Source organism: Eucalyptus grandis, chromosome 7 (assembly GCF_016545825.1).
Source record: "Eucalyptus grandis isolate ANBG69807.140 chromosome 7, ASM1654582v1, whole genome shotgun sequence".
NCBI lineage: Eukaryota > Viridiplantae > Streptophyta > Magnoliopsida > Myrtales > Myrtaceae > Eucalyptus > Eucalyptus grandis.
Window position 1 is genome coordinate 19,454,040 of NC_052618.1, and position 23,854 is coordinate 19,477,893.

Below are 23,854 nucleotides of genomic sequence, written 5' to 3' on the forward strand. Positions count from 1 at the left end.
TTTAGTGCTGGCGATAGCGTGTGGCGACTGAGCAAAGCTCTCGATTCGGAGGGTTACCACATCGTACTTCTTGCCCTCGCCTTCCTTCTGACTGAAGGTGTTCAAAACTTGTTCAGTCGCGCCAAATAGAACACTGGCTTTGTAGTCGCTGCTCAATTCATCAGCATATTAGTTTCCTCCGGGGACTCAAGCAGAATGGTCGATGATTTTGTATATCATCGCATGCGTCGTTGTCAGAGAAATCAAGAGCAGAAGCGTGCGAATGAATTGTTTCCGAGATATATTGAGCTATGATCGCTGGATGCTCGGTAGCTTTCACAAGAAGATGTAACTGTATATATACACCGAATAGAAGAAGAACAAGAGAGGGAAGTCTTGATTAGTCAGCCTCTCTGAGGAGCTATCGTGGAATGACATGGGCAAGTGTTTCTGCAGTTTAGATTCTCTACGTTGTCTCTGGAAAACTGATGAGAACGTCGCCTGATGGGCTAGGGAAGAAGCACAAAACTGTCACTCTCCTCATCATTTGTTCAATCGAAGGATTGCATCTGTTTTGGGCAACCAACACTTCGATGTTTCCTAGGAAACCTGACGTGAATGCGTCCAACTGAATAGCAGCGATGTCTTAGGAAACTTGGCGATAAACCATTGAGACCAGACACAAAGAAACTCCAATATTCAATGTGCTCACAGCTCTCATTAATGAGTTACTTTTTTTTTTACTTATTTCTCTATTGAGTACGTTTCATCTTTTAGTAAGAAATGGATGACAATTTGCAAATTCTAGCTTTCCCTTGTGTCGTAATTGGTCTTGAAGGAGCTTTGGTGACCCACCATTTATAAAATCATAGTAATCGAAGGGCAATTAATTCTTTAATTTTACTTTTTTTTTCATAAATAAAAGTAAGAACATTTTATTAATAGACTTTTGCGCAACATAATGTGGCCAGGCCACAAAATTGAGGAAACGACATTGTGTGAATTCTAATCCAATATGGATGGCCTATTTTTGATTGGATCGGTGGAGTGAACTTAGTTTGGTGCATTTATAATGGCCTAGAACACCGATAAGGCAGGGGGGGGGGTAGTTGAAGGCGCAAGACATTTAAGGAAAAGGGAACAAAAGCTCCTAAAGCTAGTCGCAAAAGTACAATTGAGTACTAAAACTTTTTAAAAGTGCAATCAACACCAAAATTTGCCAACTTGATGCAGTAATGGATTGAACGACATTGGTGTATTGGAAATAAGACAAGTGGGTAATTTAAAACGAAACGAAACAAATAAACATCGGTATCTAACTCAAATAAGAGTTAGTAGCGTGAAATTAGTTGGCAATGTGATCGGAGAAAAGTTGGTAATCACTCTGATTGACATTGGTAGTTACTTAAAAAAGAGTTCGTAAAGTTTGAGAGTTCATAAGTAATGCAAATAGAAGCCTGAACTCAATAGAGAAATTATTACTTTAAGAAAAAGACATAAATGTTGGAAAGCATGAGATTTGAAACTCAACACAAATTGGAAATTTAATAAGAGAAAGTTTCATAAGTTACACAAATAAAGTTTGATAATTTAATATGATGGATGATAATTTTAATCTGTTGCTAAAAAAGGAAAATAAAATTTGGTATACAATAGAATTTTTTCCCTTAAAGATAATAAAGTTGATATCTAAACAAATCGAACCAATATTGGTAACTACTCAAATAGGAGTTGGTAGTGATTTAAGTGATAACTAAATAAAAAATTTCAAAATAGAAAAGAGCATAAACGTTGGTAATAAGCTCCCGGATGAGATTTGGTAAACCAAAACTAGTTAGTAACTCAATTGAACAAAAATATAAGTCACTCAAGTAAAGGCTGGTAAGTCAATGTAATGGTTAATATATTTGAGGCGTTGGTAATAAGGGTGGCAAAAGAATAATTTTTCCATCAGAGAAGAGAGAAGTTGGTAAAAACATCGAATAAACGTTTGGTAACTAACTCAAACAAGAGTAGATAACCAAATAAGAGAAAAGGGCAAGACACAGATAAAGGTTGGTAAATTCATCAAATTAGGATTTGATACCCTTACGGCTTTTGTAAGACAGACAAGGAAAATATGGTAAACCATAACGAAGGTTCAAAAATCAAAATAAAAATCAAATACATGTTTGTAAGTATCGAGAGTTGGTAAACCAGAACTAATTAATAATTTAATCCGTAAAAGGTTAGCAAGGCACTAAAATAGACATTGATAGACACATATAGAAGATGGTGAATTAAAGTCTTCGCCCAAAATAAAATTTAAGTCACTAATAAGAAAGAAAAATAAATTCAATAAAAGGTCAAAACTCTCAAGAATTTCTAATTGTTAAAAAAATTATCATTGAGTGCTGGTAAGCTATCAACAATTTACCATAAAATTAGGTGGCCTATAACTTCTTATACTGTGACTGAAATAAATTCCGCTTCGGAACAAGTCAATTGTCCAACATTAATAAGTGAAAGGAGAAAGTGAGAGAAGATAGAATATGAAGATTAGGTGTATTGATTCTTAAGCAGTTCGTTTCCCACTCAGGAATCAGGAACTGGACCAGAGGGGCAGATTGGGAACCGGACTACTTGGTCTTGGGACTAGATTAATCAGGCTGGTTCGGTTCCTGGATGGGCCAATGAAACCGGTGGTATTTTTCATTTTTATTTTTAAGCATGTGGTCCCAAAAAGCAGTAATCCGGAAGACATGATAATGATCCATATTTAAATTGGTTTTATTTGCGGGAGAGAACTCAGATTGTCTTTGGCCGTTCGTTGTTCTGAGAACTGCACCGAACAAGACCAAACATGAGTACACGAACTCTCTTCGAGTCACTATGATTAAAGGGGGCTAGTCAAGCAACAACCCAGAACGCACACGCATAAAGCAGGCAACGAGAAAATACATAGCAGAAAAGAATAAGAAACTAGCAATAATAGCAGCCAGAAGAAACTCTCTTGAAAATTCAGCGAGAAGCAAAGCAATATCAGAAAGGGATTAGGGCTTTTTACTTTTACATATTTGTAAGAAATTTTTAAAAGAATTAATTGGTCTGATCAAGATGGTCCGGATCGAAGATCACTAATTCCAAAAAATTGAGAACTGAGAATTGGACCGATGCCTTTAGTAACTGCTCAGAAACGACCAGTTCGGTTTAGTTCGAATGGTTCCTGTTGCTCACCCTACATAAGGTCACCAACTGATCCTACAAATCATTATCGTGCGCAGGGGATTGGCAACAAGAGGCGGAGGGCTTATCTTCTTCGTAAGAATAGAGACCTTAAAGTATTATCGGAGACGTAAAAATGGAAAACAGGACTTTATGTGATAAAAGAGAGTGTTAAAATATACTCTTATATGGCAGAATCAGTAACATCTGAACCATATATAATCTCCTTTACAAAGTAGTTTCATATATCAACAGTAGAGTAACATAGTTCAAATTATAAAACAACGTACACGTATGCCCTTGCCAACAAGCACACTGAGGATACATAGTTCACAACACGTAGCGCTTATTTATAGCCGGACCATCGGCGATGTATGTTCCGATGGCTGCGCATAATCATGAAGAAGTCATTCATACTAGCTGATAGAAACTGCTGGGAAGGAATCGAAACTGCGGGTGGGCGGCTTTCGATAGCCCTCCTCGCTGCCGGGGATTCTTCTGGTAGCATAAGCAAGTTTATAATCGCCCCACAGCTGGTGCACAGACTTCCCAAGCAGCTGGACGAAGAACGCCTCGGAGTAGGAATACTTCATGAGAGCATTGAGGTTGGCGACAAAACCGGGCTTTAGGTCATTGCAATATTCGAGAAAATAAGCCGTGATTGCAAAACCATCGTCCCATCTCGATCCTGAGCCCTTCCTCGGCCAGCTTTTGGATGCATGCCCGCCTTTCAATCTCACGTAATCAGCAATGCCATTGATAAGCCCGCTAGGGGCCGTACCATTGCCGGTCCATTGCAAGACGCGCGTCATTTGGTGGTACACCACTCCAGCGAACTCTTCCAGTATATCTCCTCTGTAGTGTTGGAGATAATCTGCGTTCAACCGGATGAGGTTGCCTTTAGTACTGGCGACCGTGAGTGAGTCGTTGAAGCTCTCGGTTAGGAGTTTTATTACCCCATTGTACTTCATGTCTTCGCCTGGCTTTTGATTGAAGGTGCTCGAAATTGCTTGAGTAGCACCAATTAGAACCCATAATTTGTAGCAGATGTTCAATTCATCGGCACATTGGTTCTCTCCGGGGACTTCGTAGGAATGGTCGTCGATTTGGTCCCTCGTCGCGTGTGTCAACTCCAGAGAAATCAAGAGCAGGAGCGCGAGAACAAATTGGCTCGGAGACATCCTGAACTATGATCTTTGGATGATCGGTAGGTTTCGCAAGAAGATGTGACTCTATCTATATAGAAATAGAAGAAGAACAAGACACGAACATCTTGATTAGACAGCCTCTCTGTTTCTACGTTGTTTCTGCCGTCCTCTTGTAAAATAATGAAGAAGCAAAAAGCTGTCGATTCTTTTTAGTCAACCTGATGTGCTCGCTGCTCACATCATTCGATTTACTTATTCTTTTTCGAAACCCCACATCCCAGTAAAAAATGGGGATGCCACGGCCAATCAATCATTCAAAGAAATCAATCTCAAACTATATGCAAAAGTCAACCGACCAAAAAAAAAAAAAAAAAAACTATATGCAAAAGTCAAATTTCGATAAGTCAAATTTCCAAAAGTCCCCATCAATATGCCGTTACTCTATGGACCACTATTACTTCACAATACTTTGCATAGCATACTTTCAAAACATTCATAAACAATCAAGAAATAGTAAATGCTCGATTTGGCTTTTTATACAACAACAATGTTATTTCGAAATTTATACTATATGTAATTCACACTATTTTCGGAACATGAGCTTTACAAATTCAAAGAAGATAGAGTACCACTCATCTTGGAATGCCTAGATCAAACAACAAATGTTACTCGAAACGTTGAACTTGACCTCCTATAAAATTAGTGAAAAACAACATTAAAATTGAGTAACAAGCTACCTCAACTACGAAAAGATTACACTAAGGGCTGTTTAGTAATCATTTTGTTCCCGAGAATTATTTTGCTCCAAAATAGTTTTTTCTTATTCTATTCCCTAAATGAGTTTCTCAGCATTTGAATGCGTTTGGTAACTGTACAAAATTTCTATCTTAAAATTGGAAAAGGACAGGAATGCGTTTGGTACTATTTTTAATATTTTTTAGAATTAAGAATTTCTTTTAATTTTTTAATAATTCTACGAGATTTTTCTTTCTTTTACTTTTTTCTTTCTCTTCTTCTTCCTTGTTGTCAGCCATTGCTGAGCCCAGCGACTGACTAAAGGAGGAAGAAGAAGAAAAGAAAAAGAAGAAAAGAAAAGAGCAAAAAAGGAAAATTGCTTGATTTTAAAATTGTTCTTGAGAACATAAAAGTAACTTTTTTTCTATTTTTTATTTTGTTCTAAATCTAATCTTGGGAGTAGAAAAATTAGCTGACGTTACTAAACAAATTAATGTTCTTCTTTTATTTCGAGAAAAAAATTATAAATAGCCAAGAATTGTCCAGTTATTAAAAAATGCCCTAAGTCTAAACATTAATGAAACAACTTTTACACGTTAATAAATCACACACCCAAAACGATTATTTAAGCCATTCATAATGCAGAACTTGAGTGCGAAACTTGGTCATGCCATTATGTCTCCACTAAACCCCATTCCAAACATATTTATGGTTAATAGAAAGCTCTTTTAACTTCCAAACTTGACCAACCCATGATCAAGTCGAAAACCAACGAAATATGGCTCCAAAGCTGAACATGCACTATTCATCACGTGCAGAAAATTTCGTAATTTTGTTTTGGCAACATGCTGCTCCACAGCGCCCTGAACTATTATTTTTATAAAATTCTATAGATTAACAACTCAAAAATCAAACTTCGTGGCTCAAATCTCACATAATTCAAAATTTAAGCCCTAGTCTTAAAAATTAATCCGATTGAAAGAACAAGGGGCGCGATCACTTACGACACATTGCCTTACGGAGGTGAATTGGCTTGGCGAGGTGTCCATAATAAGCACATGGGGTAAACCCTCTTTTCTTCTTCGTCTTTTCTTACTTTCCTTTTTCCCCTCTCTTATATTTCTCCCGAGCTCTCTCGGACCCGAGCGTCCCTTTCGCTCCCATTGTTGAATCCCCCTTTCTCTAAGGAGGGTCCCACCAGCTTTTCTGCTTAGAGCCGGTCAAAAGTCCCAAAATATTTCAGACTTATTATTACTGTATTTAGAAAAATTTTCTGTTTTAGTAAGAAATACATGACCAATAAATGGCAAAGTCTGGCCTTTAAGCTATATCGTGATTGGTCCACCACTTTACTCCTTTATTTTATGAGTATTTTACGTAAAGGACGCCTTTTTTTTTTTTTTTTTTTTAATAAATAACGGTATGAATGGTTTATTAATAGCGTTCGGCACTACCTATTGGCCGGCCCACAAAATCAGGGGAAGATAATTTCAGAATTTTAATGCAATGAAAGTATACGTACCAAAAGTGAAGGCAAATAAATATTGATGAAAAGACAAGAAATTAAATACATTGGCAACTTGCGTATGTGATCATTTCTTTTACAATGAATATCATAGTATTTATAGTCTAATAATTATCTAAGTAGCACCGACACTGACATGTGACACGCGACATGACAAGACACAACACGATACGCGGACACGGCGTTTATAAAAAAATAGAAAATTTCGACACGTTGGGACACGTTATATATTAAATATATATTTTTATATATACATAATAAATTATCATTTTTATGATTATTTCAATCAAATTAATTTGAATCAAATTCATAAATAAATAAATAAATAAATAAGCCTAGAATGAATTTACATTAAAAATATTAATCCGCCATTTATTAAAATGATTCATTGTTCTAATTTGACAAATTCAACTCTATTTCAATAATTCATAAAACTTGGAGAAAAAACAAGCGATCCATATTCTGGACTTGCATGTTGAATATGTTGGAAGAGGAGAAAAAAAACTTAAGGGCTGAATTTTATATCACGAGAAGTGGAAAACAGAAGAGAAAAGAAGACTATGTTTTTATTCTTTCTCAATTTATTATTTTTATTATCTTGTTTTATTTTTCACACATATATATATATATATATATATATATATATATATTGACATCTCATTTATTGAATTTTTAAAATTGACATCGATATCGGAATCATATATTGGAAACTCGTATGTTAGAATTTCAACTCGAGTGTTGGAAAATGTCAGAAAAGTTGACGAAGTGTCAGATTTTCCAACACGTGTTGATCGAGTGTCCGAAAGTGTCTGAGAGTGTCGGACACGTGTCGAAGTGTCCGACATGACATGAAAGGTCTTGGAGAGTGTCAGTGCTTCATAGATAATCATTTTTACAATAAGTGGTTATTGCTCTAAATGTAACATGTAATTTGTTCGATCACAATCATTATTCACAAGAAGTTTCCAAAGTCACTAGGATACTACACCGATGGTTACTAGTGACCCTCGCCGACACAATGAGAATGAAGGAAAGAGAAAAAAATCATTAATTTATAATTACATAAATTGTCTATGGTAGTGCTGGCAATGCTACATAGGATGACTGATGTTCATGTCACGCCCCAATCCTCGAGCACATGCCTATCCCTCTTTGGTTGATAAAAATTATGCGACTTTCTAAAACGAGTCGTCAACCCTTTCATTTTATTGCACATGCAAAAGCAAAAAAATAAAATCCCCTAACAATAATTATCTCGGGATAGAAAAGTAGAATATCACATTCACAAACAAACCACACTTTTATAAACATACCGAGTTATTTACACAAGTCTATAATCAAAAGACTAGTTTTCAAAAAGAGGCTGTCCTATCTGACCTATTCTTCAAGTCACCTCAGCTCAGCTCTAGGTCCTCCCTCTATGGCCTTGAAAATTTTAAGCCCACGACGGGGTAAGATATAAATCTCAGTAAGTTCACGCTCTAAGCCCCGATTAGGAGGGAAATACACCTAGAAGTCTCCTAACCATACAACCACTCAATTAGTACAGAGGACTTACCTCGTCTCAAATCTCCTTTGCAGGTCAATACAATTCACATCACAAGGCATATAATCAATTCACATAACAAATGGAACACCTCATCCACACAATTAATCACAAGGGTCCTGATTATAAGGCAAAATTATTACGATATGTCCCATATCATGCCACATAATTTTATCTCATAATCAAGCGCATCACACTCAATCAATCTTGCGTTCCAACGATTACATAACCCACTCAAGGCACAACTGACTCCCATGTTCGGCTGTCTACTGGCGTAGCCAGGTATCGTCTCTTCTCCACTGAGCACGGCTTCGTCTTTTATAGACAATATTCCCAAAGGAGCATAGGTTCAAAATTTACTGCGACCCGATACCCTAATGCATGGGTAACCTGAAAAAGGGATTTAATAATGTTTGACATAATTGCTCAAGATGGGTTCTCTTAACCAACACACGACCAATCAATCTCGGTCCAGGTCACCGTGAATTGCATTCAAATGCCTTAATTAAAATAGTGATCCTGGCCTATTTTCTTTGTATTAAAAATACACAGTAGAATAATCGTGTGTGGGTGCATGGTCAGATTGGATCCGAAAAATTCATAACCTCCAATTTAAAATCTCACTGTTTTATATAGCATATAAAACCATTTTCAGTATTAAAATCCAACACCTGGGATTTTCTAAATAAATATTGAATTTCACAAATTTTGAAATTAAATACTCAAATTTTCAATCAGCACTCAATTTGCACAAATTAACATCCAATTGCATACATTGCACACATCATTACAATCAACACGCAATTCCGGTCACCAGATATCCTAGTCTTGTCACGCCCCGATCCTCGAGTGCGTGTCCATCCCTTTTTGGTCGATAAAATTTTACGACTTCCCAGGACTAGTCGCCGACCATTTTTCTTTATTGCACATACGGAAGCGGATTATAAATCTCCTGACAGTAACCATCTCGTGATAGAAAAGTAGAACAATAATTTCACAAACAAACATGCCTTTATAAACATATGCTGAGTCATGTACAAGAGTCTATGGTCAAAAGACTACAAAAGACTGTTCTCCAAAAGAAGCGGTCCTATCCGACCAATACTTCAAATCACCTCCTCTTTGCTCCAGGTCCTCCACTCGATGATCTTGAAATGGTTACTCAATAACCAGTGAGACAATGTCTCAGCAAGTCCATGCTCTAAACTTCAACTAGCAGGGAAAGACGCTAAGAAGCGTCCTAAACACGCAATCACACAATCAAGGAGACTTACCTCGTCTTAATTCCACCCTGTAGGTCAGCACAGTTCATATCACAAATTAGAGTATAACTCAAGCTCAATTAATTGGAACACAATACTTAATTCATCATGCGTTCTTAGTTTTGACCTCGGCATATAGCACGGCCTACTCTCAGTTCGGCGGTCTTCTGGCATTGCCAGGCTTCGTCTCTTTATTAGACGGCTTTCCCAAAGGAGCATAGGGTCCAGAATCTACTGCAACCGACTTCCCGTTGTCTAGAGGGTATCCCAATAAGGATAACGTTCAGCTTAATAGCCCGGGACGATTTCTCTTAATCACCACACGATCACTCAAATATGGCCTTGGGCACTGTGCATTGCAATGCTTCAATTAAAATGGTGAACCTGGCATTTTTCTTCGTATTAGAAATTCACTGAAATTACTAGTGTGTGGGTATACGGTCAACTTGACCCAGAAAAATTGATATTCTTTCTTTTTTGAAATCCCACTATTTCATATAGTACTAAAAACCATTTTTTGTGTCAAAACCCGACACTCGGAATTTCTAAATAAATATAGGAAATTCACAATTTTTTTGGAATTAAATACCAAAAATCCAATCATCACTCAATTTGCATAATTTAACAATCAATTGCAGAATTTAACCACACCATTGCAATCAGCACGAAATTCCGGTCACCGGCCATCCCGGCCTAATTTTCCAGAAAAATAATTAATAAATAAATAATTCGAAAATTAATTAATTAACTCAATTTAATTTCTAAAAATACTAACCTAGGCCAAAATTATTAAATTAAATACCAATACGGACCCGGAAATTTCCCAAACCCTTCTAGATAAATAATACAATATAATTAGGCCTTAGCTAAATTATGCTAACCACCTAACATGCTCAATTAAGTAATTAAATCACTAATTTAATATAACTAAACACCTAATTCCTAATTAAATAAATCTAAACACCCCTTAGCATCAATAACAAACTAAGAATAGTTTAGAGTATAAACTCACCGGTTAATGGCGGAAATCGGTTCACCGCGGCAATGGCGCGACGGTGGCCAAAATCTGAATTTTTGGCGGCATCGGCGGACTTGGGCTGGGCCTAAAACAGGCCCAACAAATTTCAGCCCAACTAAGATTTGTTGCTGAAATGGGCTGGGCTTCACTGGACTGAGCTGACTTCAAGATGGGTTGAAAATCACTAGGCTGAAGAATTCGCTGGATCCATGGGCTTCAAAGGCTGGACTGTGAGCTTCTTCTTGCCAAAGATGCTGGATTGGGCTTGCGAAGGTTTGGGCTGGAATTCCTGGGCTGATACGGGCTGAAGAAGAAGACCGCTTGGGCTGAAGAAATGAAGCTGGGCTTCGTGCGTTGCTGCTGATCCACGAGCGGGCCTCGCTGGCAGCTGGATGCGGGAACAACCGAAACAGAAACGGAGTTGAGAGATTCGCTGGCGTCGAGCTAGCCAAAAAAATGAAATCGCTGAAGATGATGGCTGGCGTGTGGATCGACGGAGGCGGAGGAAACGTGGACACACGGGCAGAGGAATTCACGGATGCAGGGTCAACGAAGGGAGAGTTCCACCGGCTGTTGGCTGAACGAGAGGAGACTTGGACGCGTGGAGAGGGACACTCGCTTGTTGACCGAACCGAATGAAGACTTCGGCGTGGCAGCTTCGGTCGTGCGGTGTCGCTTGAAGACTTCAGCTGAAGATTTACCGAAGAAGACACGAGCGTGGAGATGAAGACACGAGGGGCAAGATGGAAGAGCTTCGGTGGTCGAATCGAGGGCTTCGCTAGCCGAACTGCTCGGTGGGATTTGGTGGAGATGCTGGCCGAGACGGTGGGATCATGGGCAAGGAAGTTGGGTCAACTAACTTGAAGAAAATCGCTGGAATTGACTAGCTTGGGGACAGCAACGAGAGAGACAAGATCGGTGGGTTGTGGCTTCGATCTTCGTGGGGAGCAGCTCGGTGGACTTTGCTGATTGAAGGAAAAAGGAAAAAAAATGAAAGCAGAAGCTGAAGTTTGCGTGGAGGAGGAGGGGTCGGCCGAATCGTGATCGAGAAGCCAAAGGAAGGCTGCCAAAGTCAAGATAAACATCAAATTTCATCATTTCCTAGTCCTACCAGCCTTCAAGATTATCCTCATGTCCCCCATTTCTTTCTTGATTTATAATTTCATAATAATCAAATTTGAATGCAAGTGTTGCACCCCTCCATCTTATGCTTCGAATTTCATCCTCAAATTTTCCAAATTTGAAGCCCAAAATTGATGAAGAAATGCTCACAAAATTTCCACACTTTCCTGTCGTCAAGTAACTCAGTCTGGAAGTCCAAATTTCCATCAATTTAGCCCATCTGAATTTCCGTTAATTTTCTGTAACGTCCATACCGATTTTCCGCAAAAATCCCGAAATCTTTGAAAATTATTCGGACGGTGAGTCGACGTTCCTAAAATAGCTCATGACACCACAGAACTTTCAATTTTTGAAATCGGGTTCAAATTCACGATTAATTTCACTCCGGCGCACTTTTAGCGTGACCTAGTCTACTGGGTCACTTTTAGGAATTTTTGGTGCAATTGACCCGCGATCGATTTATCTCAAGTCACAAAGTACATCTTCGACACATTAGCGACTCTCAGTTGTCATGAAAATCTCGAGATTTCAAATACGGGCACCGGGTACCAAAACGATAGAAAAATCGGTCTAGTGTCGATCGACGAGTATTTTACAATAAGGTGGAATCACCAACACTCTGATCACATATCTCAGTCGAATCGACCTATCTCCGGTCTCTAATCGATTTTGATAGTGCCGTAATGATCTCGGCAGATGGACACGGTCGAGCAGTCGATTCCTAGTCGAATTCTCAATTCTATTGCACTTAGAATCCTTAATGGCTTCCACAGATAGTCTAGTTATCTCGTGAGTAGTCAACTCAGAGAATAGCACTATAGACGCATCGACGAAAAGCCTGATTTATTTAATCGAAAATAAATCTGAAAATTCAGGCTGTCACAAGTCTAATTTCCGGAAAATAATTAATAATTAAATAAATTACCAAAAATTAAATAAATAGATTCAAAGCATTTAATCAAATCAACCTAAACTAACTAGGCTAATTAATCTACTAACAATTAAATCTAACCATTCTACCTAATTCTATCTAATTACATTAATTAAATAAACTAACTAATTTCTAACTAAATCCACCTAACTATTTTAATTGAACTAACTAAATACTAACTATATACTTAATCCACTAATTAGCTAACTAATCCACCTCTAAGTGTCATTAGCCCACTAATTAGGGATTAAAATGCAACTCATCGGTTTATTGTAAGAACCGGTTCACCACAATGAGTCGACGACGGCGCGACGGCGGCTGAAATCCGAATTTTCGACGGCATTGATGGAAGCTCAGGCCAGGTCGAGAAGCCTTGCAAGCCCACAGCAAGTGCTGGGCTTGTTCTTGGGCTTTGGCTGCAACTGGGTTGGGCTTGCTTCGCGGGACCAAGATGGGCTGAACTGCTGACTTTTTGGGCTGCTGCACTTGGCGAAATTGGGTCGAAGACGAGCTGTCTTGGATTTGTTGCTGGACGAAGATGGGATCAACGCCGAGGCTGGGCTTGCAGAGATGGGCCGCACAAAGGAGCGGCTCGATTCTTGGCCGCGTGGAGGAGAGGGCAGCAAAGTCGGCGTTTGCTGTGCATGGATCGAAGGAGAAGGAGGCTCGGACGTGGCGCTGCAGGTGAAGTCAACTTTGCTGGGGGAATTCGCTGGTTTGTTGACTCGGTGGCCGACAGCTTAAGGTGTTGGTGGGGTGGAGAAATAAACGTGAAAGTGGAGGTGGCCGCGTGGCTTTGGGGTAAACAAGATGGGGAGTTCGACGGTGAAGGTTGACCGGGCGTGGAGGAAAGCTTCGCTGGCGTCGACTGAGAGGGGAGCAGAAAAGAGAGACGGTGCTTCGGTTGCTATGAGGGGGAGGATCAACGATAAAGAAAAGAAAATAAGAAGGAAGACCGAAGGATATGGGGCGTGCGGTGAGTGGAGAAGACGGTGGAGAAGCAAACGGGTCCTCGAAGAAGCCAAAATGGAAAAGAAGAAAGGCAGAACAGCTGGCTCGGTGAAGCAGAAACGCGAAGAGGATAGGAACGGGGAAGGTGCTCGAGAAGCATGGGAAGAAAAAGGGGAAAAGGTCAGCAAGCTATCCTTTACATTGAAGGCTTGGTTCCTTATTTCTTTCTAGCTTAAAATTCCATAAATAATCCCATTTTTGAAGCCAACATTTGCTGTCCAAACCTAAACCCGAATTTCACTCAACTTTGGCTTCAATTTCTCCTCCAATTTCTCCAATTCAAAGTCCAATTTCGTTGAAGAAAAGTCCACAAAATTTCTATAAGTTCCGAATGTCAAATAGCTCAGCTTAAAAGTCAAAATTCCCTTCAAATGAGCTAAACCGAAATTTCCGTTCATTTTCGAATCGTCCGAATCGATTTTTCGTAAAAATCGCAAAATATCCAAAAAGTTTTAGAAGATGAGTTGACAATCCTAAAATGAATCGTGACACGATAGAATTTTCAATTTCTAAAATCGAGTTCAATTTTACGGTTAATTTTAATCCGACGTGATTTTAGCACGTCCTAATCTACCGGGTAGCTTTTAGGAATTTTTAATACAATCGACCCGTGGTCGATTATTTTCGAGCCACAACGTACATCTTCGACATATTGGCGACTCTCGATTGTCGTGAAAATCTCGAGATTTCAAATATGGACATAGGGTACGAAAATGATAGAAAAATCAATCTAGTGCTGTTCGACAAAAATTTTGCAATTAGGTGGATGCACTAACCACATACCTCTATCGAATCAACTTATCTCCTGTCTCTGATCGATTTTGACGGTGTTGTAATGATCCTCACAAATTAGCACGGTTGAGTAGTCAATTCCGAGTCGAATTCTCAAGGTTATTTAATTTAGATTCCTTAATGACTTTACTTGATAGGCTAGTTAACTTGTGAGTGGGCAACTAAAAGAAAAATGATATAGGCACGTTGATGAAAAGTCCATTTCATCTCATTGAAATTAGACTCGAAAATCAGGATGTCACAGTTCACATCGACGATTTCTGGTTAAAATTGGTCGGAATGACTTAATTGACAAATTGTCAAAAAAATTTATAATTAAATTGCCTAATTAAAACATTTAGGAGTAAATTCATATAAGTGCAATAGACTTAGTATCTTTTTTGTGGGATAATTTTGCTGATTTCTATTCATACACATGACTTTTTTTTTTTTTGGTGAAAGGTAATTATATTGAGCTATAACCAATATTTACAAATAAACGGTACCAAAACATATACTCATAGTGAATAAAGGCATAATGAGTGGAAGGGTGCCAAAGAGGACACGGCTTTTCTTTGTTGCCCATAAAAGTGAAGGTTTGCATGAATTTGTCTTATTTTTTAAAAAGGTTCCAAAAGAGAAATATCTCTCTATTGTTTCTTCCGACGTGACCATAGTTTTGAATTTGAAAACCAACTTTTTGGGGACTCGCGTAGAACAAGGTCTTGATCAAATTTTTGAGAACCTAGAACTCTTCAGCAAAATTGAGTGGTCGAAAGGAAAAATTGCACTCTTCAAGAAACATAGTATTTCATCGAAAATGGTCGTCGACAAAAGATCTTTTACAAAAGCAACGAATCTTTGGTTTTTTTTTTAATCAATCGGGTTTCTATGCCGATTCAGACAAGAAACAATTGGTATGGCTACTCTAGAACTAGGCTAAACAATAAAGAATACAGGTAAAGTAAACTGATAAGATACATTACTGAGAAAATTGTTCAAGTGTCATTGATGATAATTCCCATACAACAAGTTCACTTTGGGCTTATATAGGCTCATACATAAGGAAACCATCAAAAGCGGTTATAATTCAAATTCCGAACCTATCCGAGATTTTAGGCCTCTACTCAATTTGCTGATAACAGCATAATCTTTATCCATTAGCGGTTATCATTAGGCTTTGTCTCTACTTCGACTTCCTTCATGTAGTTTACAATTGGTCAGCTTTGTTGATTCTCACCTGCCGCCAATTCTATACTGTCAATGGCAATCACCCATTTCACCATCGATTCATGGAGATAGTTTGCAGCTGATCTTTCGACAATACGCCTTGTATCTTCCTTGAATTATTATGATTCGGATGTCAACACACATCTAGTTATGTTTTGAATTTGAGTTTAAAAATAGAGAAACCCGATATTACTTATTTTCATAGTTTTGGTTGTAAGTGTTTTATTCTTAACAAAGGAAAAGAAAATCTTGGTAAGTTTGATGCTAAGAGTGATTAAGATATCTTCTTTGATTATTATTCTTTGCACGGTAAAGCATATAGAGTTTCCATAAAAGAACCTTGGTTATCGATGAATCTATTCATGTTATATTTGATGAGCCTTATTCCTCTTTGAAGAAAAGCACGACATATAGACTTTTGGAAGAGATTTGCCTAAAGATTGCAAAATCTTATCAAAAAAAAAAACGCATGATATACAGACTTTTGGAAGAAAAGCATGATCTTTCTTCACTTAGTTTTTTTTTTTTTTTTTTGGTCGGTAAAAAGGAAACTTCATTCACGAAATAGCAAAATTACAATAGTTAAATGCCTCAGTACTTAACATATCAAACAAAGCAAGAGGGGGGGACTCGGCCCAGTTGGAGAGGAGGAGATTTTGGCCGTGGGCTTTTGCGGCCCAGTCAGCCACAGCATTCGTTTCTCTTCTGCAGTGGCTGATGCGTAGGGTTGGGAAGAGACGGAGCAGTGCCGTAGCTTCAACAAAGAGAGCCTTGTGCTCCCATGGTGTGCGATCTGGCTCACAAATCGCATCAACCACAGCCAGACAGTCGGATTCAAGAAGGAGGTCGTGTTGATTCCTTCCTTTAGTGATGAGATATTGTAGAGCAAAGATGAGAGCATGGATTTCTGCTTGCAGGGGCGAAACAGCGGGGGTTCGTTGGGCCCTGCCATCGATCAGTTTACCTGAGGAGTCGCGGCAAACGCAAGAGACAGCCATCATTCATGACCGTTGGGAAGGAGGCGTCAATATTGATCTTAACCACACCAGGATCAAGAGAGCACCATATCAGATCCGAAGGGGGACGACGAAGAACAGGCTTCCTTGCCGATCGAGAACAGGGTCGAGTACAAGCTGCGCCTAACATGTTGGTAAGTGATCGTATATTAGTCTGGCTTCGGACTTCTTGCTATTTGTTCAGAGAAGCTGGTTTCTTTGGACTTTGTTGCAGTAAGGTCATATGGCAGCTATAATAAGATCAGGCATGGGCAAGAGTAGCAGATACAATTTGATTCGGGTTTGGGTGTTTCCTGCGGAAGACAAAATCGTTTCTGGCCTTCCAGATGTGCCACAGAACATATGTAATTTGCGCAGAAACTTGTAAGTCCCTCTCCTGTTCGAATAGTTGCAGTAGCCAGGCATCAAATCTGTGTTTCTGAGTGCTCTGAACAGTAAATGGTAGTTGTGTGTGACTCCATACTTTCATTGTCCATGGGCAATGTAGGAACAGATGTTCTGTAGTTTCAGGGACTGGGCAATAGTCTCTACAAAGCTTACATGTAGGATATGCTATAATATGACAATAGCAGAGATTCTCACCAGTAGCTAGAGCATTTTGGCATAATGACCATAAAAATATACGCAATTTGGGAGTAGCTGGTACTTGCCAAATATTAGTCCAAAGTCATTTAGGGGTTTGAAAAGATGATGAAGCCCGACTATGAATGACTCTGCTCTCTACTGATCTGATCTGATTATATCCATTTTTAACAGTATAAACACCATTTGATCACCCTGTCCAAATCAGTCTATCTTCAGTATATTGCAATCTAATTTGAATTTTGAGAATTTCATCGATCATATGATCATCAAAACTACTAGAAAGCAAAGGAATATTCCATGTCTGTAGTTCTGAACAGATGAAGTCAGCTACCATAGTAGGTTCATTTCTAGGTGTCGGGCCCCCAATGATGCCTGTTGACAGCCACCTATCCTCCCTAACTTTAATGTGCTGCCCATTGCCTACCGACCATTGTAGATTAGATGAAATAGAATCTCGACCTAGCAAAAGGCTTTGCCATCCCCAAGAGGGACGGGGGCCTCTATCCGCATGACCGAAGTATTTGAACGGGAAATACAGCCCTTTAAAGATCCTACTCCATAGAGAGGTAGGTTGTTGAAATAGATGCCAAGCCTATTTAGCCAAGAGTGCTTTATTAAAAGCGATAAGATCCCTGAAACCAAGACCACCCATGTCTTTTTGACCCTTAAGGGATTCCCAATTCCGCCAATGCATACCTGACTTGTTGCCTTGAGATTGCCACCAAAATCTAGCAACCTTCTGTTCAATAGACTTGCGTAGCGATATAGGGATTTTCAAGATTGACATGGCATACTGTGGAATAGTTTGCACAACTGCTTTAATCAAGACTTCTTTACCGCCCTTTGAAAATAACTTTTCTTTCCAGCCATCAAGTTTCGAGTGAACTTTTGCCAACATCCAGGAAAACATTTCTTTTTTAGATTTTCCCCAATCTGATGGTATGCCGAGGTATTTGCCTGTCTTTTTCATCATTGGAACTCGTAGTTTGCTGGTGAGAGACTCCTGTAGGTCAATAGGACAAGCACTGCTAAAGATGATTCCAGATTTATTACGATTAACCTCTTGTCCCATTGCCCAGCAGTATTGGTGTAGTATATTTGCTAGGTTCTGACATTCTAGCATTTTCCCTTCGATAAAAAAGATAGCATCATCAGCAAAAAATAAGTGGGAGAGGGTAGGGCACCTGTTGTTGAGTTTAACGCCTTTAATGTTGCCCATGTCCATTGCTTGCTATATGAGAGTTGAGAGGACATTCGCCACTAAGATGAACAAATATGGGGACAATGGGTCGCCCGCTGAGACCTCTCTTCATTGGAAACAGAGGGAGGGGTTCGCCATTTAGCTTGACACTCATAGAAGCAATAGTAACACATTGCATTACCTGTTGGACCCAGGATGTATGAAAACCTATCTTCAATAGATAATCTCGTAGAAAATCCCACTCGACACGATCATAGGCTTTTTTCATGTCAAGTTTGAGTACAGCCTGAATCTTGCGCTTTTGTTTATGTGTTCGAATTTGATGTAAAACTTCCTAGACCAATAGAATATTATCCTGGATCTGGCGTCCACTGACAAAAGCACTCTGCTCCGTAGAGATTAGGGTCGGGAGCCAAGGCTTTAAACGATTGGCTAGTATCTTTGATATGATTTTATAAGAAAAATTGCATAGGCTTATTGTTCTATATTGGTCCAGCTTTTCAGGGTGAGATGTTTTCGGAACCAAAGTGATAAAAGTCTTGTTAAGTGCAGGGTTTAGCACACCCGAAATAAAAAAAAAAAAAAAAATCTTTAACAGATATAACAATGTCCTCCTGTAGAATATCCTAGTGAGCTTGATAGAACTGACCGTTTAAACCGTTTGGGCCAGGTGCTTTTGTGGCTCCTAATTGAAAGGTTGCTTGGCGGACTTCCTTTGGAGTTACTTCAGCTATAAGGCAGGCATTCATAGGATCAGTCACCACTACTGGGCATTGATTTAGGATTGGGCCATAGTCTCGCTGTCCCATGGAGGAGTATAAATTCAGAAAAAAGTGTTGTGTCATATCCTGTAATGGTTTCTGATCTCTAACCCATTGCTGATCTTCATTTAGTAACATATTGATTCTGTTGCATTGCCGTCTCTGAATGGTGGTAGCATGAAAGAACTTAGTGTTTTTATCTCCCCATTTTAGCCATTTGACTTGAGAACGCATTGCCCAATATTGTTCTTCTTGTTGCCACAAATGCTGAATTTCATTCTTTAAAGCATCCATCCGGGATTTGTCATAATGAGAATTTGTTTTGTTGGTCAGGATCTGAATTTGATGCTGTAGTTCATTTATTTGACGATGGCTATTCTTGAATTTGGACCTACTCCAACTGGTGAGGGCTGTCGATACTCTTGTTAACTTCTGAGGTAAGTCCAAAATTTGATTCTGAGTAGTTTTCCAGGCAGCTGATACTACTGAACGGCACTCGTGTTCTTGTAGCCAATAAGATTTAAAGATAAAGCCTCTTCGTCACCTAGGTTTTATTTCAGTTGTCATCAAAAGTAGTGGGCTGTGGTCTGATCCGATGGATGGTAGGGCGAAGATTTCAGCTGCTGGAAAGGTAAGTCGCCAGTCCATAGTACAAAAAGCCCTGTCTAATCTTTCTTTAATTAAAGCATCCCCTGCTATGTTGTTGCACCATGTGAAAGAACACCCTTTGCTATCTAGATCCATCAGTAGACATTCATTTAACATCTCTATAAAAGAATGCATTCGCTGAGTAGAGGCTAGCTGCTTACCTTGTTTTTCCCACGGGTACATAATCTCATTAAAATCTCCAATGCACAACTAAGGTAAGGTGTTAAATTGGCTGATGAGTTTCAGAGCTCTCCATAAGGATTGTTGTGACTAAAAACTGCCGATGCATGAAGACAAGTCAAGCGCATCATAGTTCCACTCTCCCCTTCCGCACAAAACATATCAACATAGTCTGGCATCTGTTGATCCACTGCGAGGTAGATCCTTTCTTTCCAAAACACCACAAGGCCCCCCTGCAATGCCCAAGGGATGTTCCAAAAGGCCGTTTGGATAATTAAGTTGTTTCTGAAGTTTTCTAAGTACCACTTCTCTATTCTTTGTTTCCATAAAAAATAGAATATCAGGCTGTTCCTGGGCCACCAACGCCCTTAGGGCTTGAATTGTCAGGGGATTGCCCAACCCCTAACAATTCCAACTGATGAGCTTCATTGGTTTTTGGGTGGCTTATTAGGGCCAGCCACCATAGCCCAACTATTAGTGCTCTCAACTTGAAGGATTGGAGTCTCCAAGAGATAGGATTCATCAAGTCCCTCTTTCAACAGATTGTAACGTTTGGCCTTTTTTATCGGACCTGACTTTGTACTCAACTTGCTACTTCTGACTTTCTTTGATTTTGGGGAGTGCTCTGAGCCTTCTGATGTAATTATATTATGATTGGATACAAGGATCAGAGGTGTCGGAGCTTGGACATCTAAGTGACTGTCGGGTAATTGACGCCAATTAATTGGTTCTGCTGCAGTAAAAGATTGGCCATCTTCTAAAAACTGAACAATCTCTTTACCTTTGTTACCAGGGGGCTGTTCTGGTGGAAGCTCAGTCGCAAGCACTAGAGGGGTTTCTGGAACTATGTCATCTGTTTCAGAATGGGGTTGAGGTGAGGCATAAAAGGTATGCCAAAATGGGCTATGCTCTCGTACCTCTGCCCTGAGCCATTGTCCAAAGTACATACTATCCCTTCCTTCAAAATTTGCCTCATCATAGGGAATATCAAGGCAGGACATGGCATAATGTCCTAGTCTACCACACGAATAGCAGTAGTGTGATAGGCGTTCATACCGAAAATCTAACCAGAAAGTTGTTCCTTCGACTCGCAGAAGTTGTCCCGGTTTAAGAGGTTCGAGAAGACTAAGCTCAACCCTTGCTCGGCCAGCACGAAGAGATGTACCATCCTTACTATCAATTTTAACTACTTGAACCTTACCAACATGTCGAGCAACTTTGCTAATGATTTCCTCTGTGCAGCGTTCTAACGGAAGACCAAAAACTTGGACCCAAAAGGCACAAGTAAAGAAATCATAGCAGTGCAAGGGAGTGTTAGGTATCCAAGGTTTGAGAATGACAAGATGATTTCCAAAATGCCAAGGCCCAGTATCTAGAATTCTCTGTTTTTCTATTTCAGTTCTAAACTTCACAACATATAATCCTGCTTCAGGTTGTGCAATATCAACATGATCTACTCGTCAAGCTCTCCACATAGTACTTTGGAAAGCTAGAAGATTGATTGAATTTTGAGTTAGAATCTTACCCACAAGGATGAGTTTACATTCTGCTATTTTGTCAGCGGATGGCGCTTCATCGCATACTTCAATACTCTGTTTCTCCCATAGACGCCCAAGGTGAGTACACAATGCAGCCAGGTGTGCATCTTTTGGAGAGCCTGGAGTTTGGCCAGGAGGTTCCATGGATGGGGACGATGGCAAAGCAAAGCTAATCTAGGTGTAAGTATTGTTGATTACAGTAACCAAGTAGGGCAATTGTCATAATTGGCAACCAATTCTGAAACTTTGGCGACCTTCTAGGATTGGGAACAGTCGATGGAGAGGGAAGTAGTTGGAAGGAGAATTGGGTAAAAAACGACATGGCGAGAACAAGGGAAACTGCAATAGGAGGAAACAGTGAAGATGGAAATGTTCAAAATTTGTGACAATATTTCATTTTCTTGTACGGCATCCGTCCATCTTATTCTACGTTCATCAATTCCATGTGCTATTTTTCGTCCAATTGGCACATGACAAAAGGGTGTTATGACTATCAAATTGTCCAAAATTTATCATATCAATAAGATATAACACAAAGTTCGCTTCTTAGTGCCCGGCATAGCAAAGACAGAGACCATTAATTTGCAGAAGTGTTAGAACAATAGTTATCTCTCTCTTCTTCAATCTTTATTAGCTCACTATCACGACTCAGATTTGATCCTCAAAACTGGAGTAGTGATGCAGTCATCAACCATCAATATTCTGATTTTTCACAGCTATGAAGCCAATCAAACAACCCTGGAGAAATTATCTAGTAAGCTCGGGTAAAGATACGGGTGCATGACCACTCGACGGGCACGAGTGATCTATCGTTCTTATTAGTGATCGTGTATGTTAATCATTTTGGGGTAAAATTTTTGTAAAATTTTACGTTAGAGTGTCATCATCAGGGCTAACCAAATAGGAAAAGAAACAGCAGAATTCAGAAATATCTCCAAACAAATTAGATTCAGACTTTGAAGTTCGGAGTCTAATTGCCCTCTCTTGCTCTGCAGCCATCCATTTTCCTATGAAAAGACCCTAACAGTTTTAAGCCACGTTAAGCCGGTGGCTCGACCTAAATCGACACGCAGCCCCATTTGAGGATGTGGTATTCAAATCGCGAAAGATCATAGCATTCTTACAATCAATGGGAGACAATACACATTTGCACAATTGCCAATCAAGAATTGCTCGGCCCAATAAATTATCCATCTTCCATTCGAAATACTGCATCTTTACGGCTCCTGCATCGTCACAGGGCTCAAAGAACGCCAGCCCACATGAGTGGGAAGGTGTTTCAGGGTCAAAGTTTGAATCTTTTGCGAGGTGATGGTTGTTCGACAATCAAGCGTGAGAATAAGATCAGCAGAAGGTTCCTACCTTGGCAACGCGCAAAATCAAAATCAAGTCCACGTCTGAAGCTTGTAGCGCTTGCTTCTACTTCTTCAGTGAGTGGCTCAGGTGCAGAATATTCAGGTACTCCGCCCGCAGTCTCTGAGCTTCTGAGTCAATTTTATATTTTCTTGGGTGAATTTGTGTAAGTCGGTGTTCTTTGGGATTCTATTCTGTGTTGTAACTATAAGAGAATTTGAGCTGAATTGCACGTTCTAAATTGTTGAGCATATCAATGAGTAGCTGGAGTTTTTCTGAAGTATTTGGGTTAGTTGGTTATGTAGCACAAGGCACAGCAGTGAATGTTCGTTGGAGTGTCCACCGGGGGCAGAGTAAAAAATTTGAACGGCAAGTTAACGGGATCATAGCATTCTTACAATCAATGGGCGAGAACAAGCAAAAGTAGACAGGTTTCGCGTTGATAATTAGTTTCGAATTGCGCAAGTTAACGGGATCAATCTGTATAAAGTTACGAAATGAATTTTGTCAAGGACCGCTACTGATGCACTTGTAAACAAGTTGATCAAGAAAACCTTACAGTTTTTAATGCACCGACTTCTTCTTCTTCGTTTTTTGTTTGTTTGTTTGTGTAATATGTAATCAGTACTTTGAGAGTTGACCTATACCGATGCTTAATTACATCCTTGAGACCCTTGTGAAGACTCCATTTGACCATATAAAGCAACCACAACAAAAATAAGAGTGCATTCATTTAACGGAAAATGAATGACTTGGAAAACATTTTCCAAAAATAATAGATTACATCATTTAAAAAAAAAATGGAAATTTTTTCATCGCCCACAAAAATAGTTGAGTATAGATTGTTATCGGTAATGAAATATTTTTATTGACTAATTTTTCTAAATAATAAAAATAATCATTTTTTTGGAAAATATATTTCATATTGCTCATTTTCTGTGAAATGAACTCACCCTAAAATTATTGTCATTTTCTATGATCGTTGAAAATGGTCACTAAGGAACATATTATTGCTAGAATCTGGACTGAATAATCTTGGTCGTTCATCCTGTGAATCCCACATATAGTTAACTTGTTTTAGACTTTTATG

General features: G+C 39.2%; 1 protein-coding gene and 1 long non-coding RNA gene across 5 annotated transcripts; one reads left to right on the plus strand and one right to left on the minus strand.

Moving 5' to 3' along the window:
* Positions 1-3,412: 3,412 nt before the first annotated feature.
* Positions 3,413-4,398, minus strand: LOC120295267. Its single transcript, XM_039316266.1, has one exon. It carries the CDS (start codon positions 4,362-4,364, stop codon positions 3,600-3,602), a length of 765 nt encoding a protein of 254 aa, XP_039172200.1. The 5' UTR covers positions 4,365-4,398; the 3' UTR covers positions 3,413-3,599.
* An 11,832-nt stretch (positions 4,399-16,230) lies between these two features.
* LOC120295648 lies at positions 16,231-21,909 on the plus strand. 4 transcript variants are annotated; one of them, XR_005553006.1, is made up of 7 exons: positions 16,231-16,632; positions 16,713-16,861; positions 19,379-20,579; positions 20,667-20,761; positions 20,968-21,034; positions 21,116-21,591; positions 21,673-21,909. It is a non-coding gene; the product is annotated as an uncharacterized LOC120295648 (long non-coding RNA). The 4 variants fall into 4 exon arrangements; XR_005553007.1 differs by having other exon boundaries at positions 21,685-21,909; XR_005553008.1 differs by having other exon boundaries at positions 20,667-20,814; positions 21,116-21,909.
* The last annotated feature ends 1,945 nt before the right edge of the window (positions 21,910-23,854 follow it).

Coding starts and splice junctions, on each gene's coding strand:
- LOC120295267 (XM_039316266.1), bottom strand. CDS start 4,364: ATGTCTCCGAGCCAATTTGTTCTCGCGCTCCTGCTCTTGATTTCTCTG.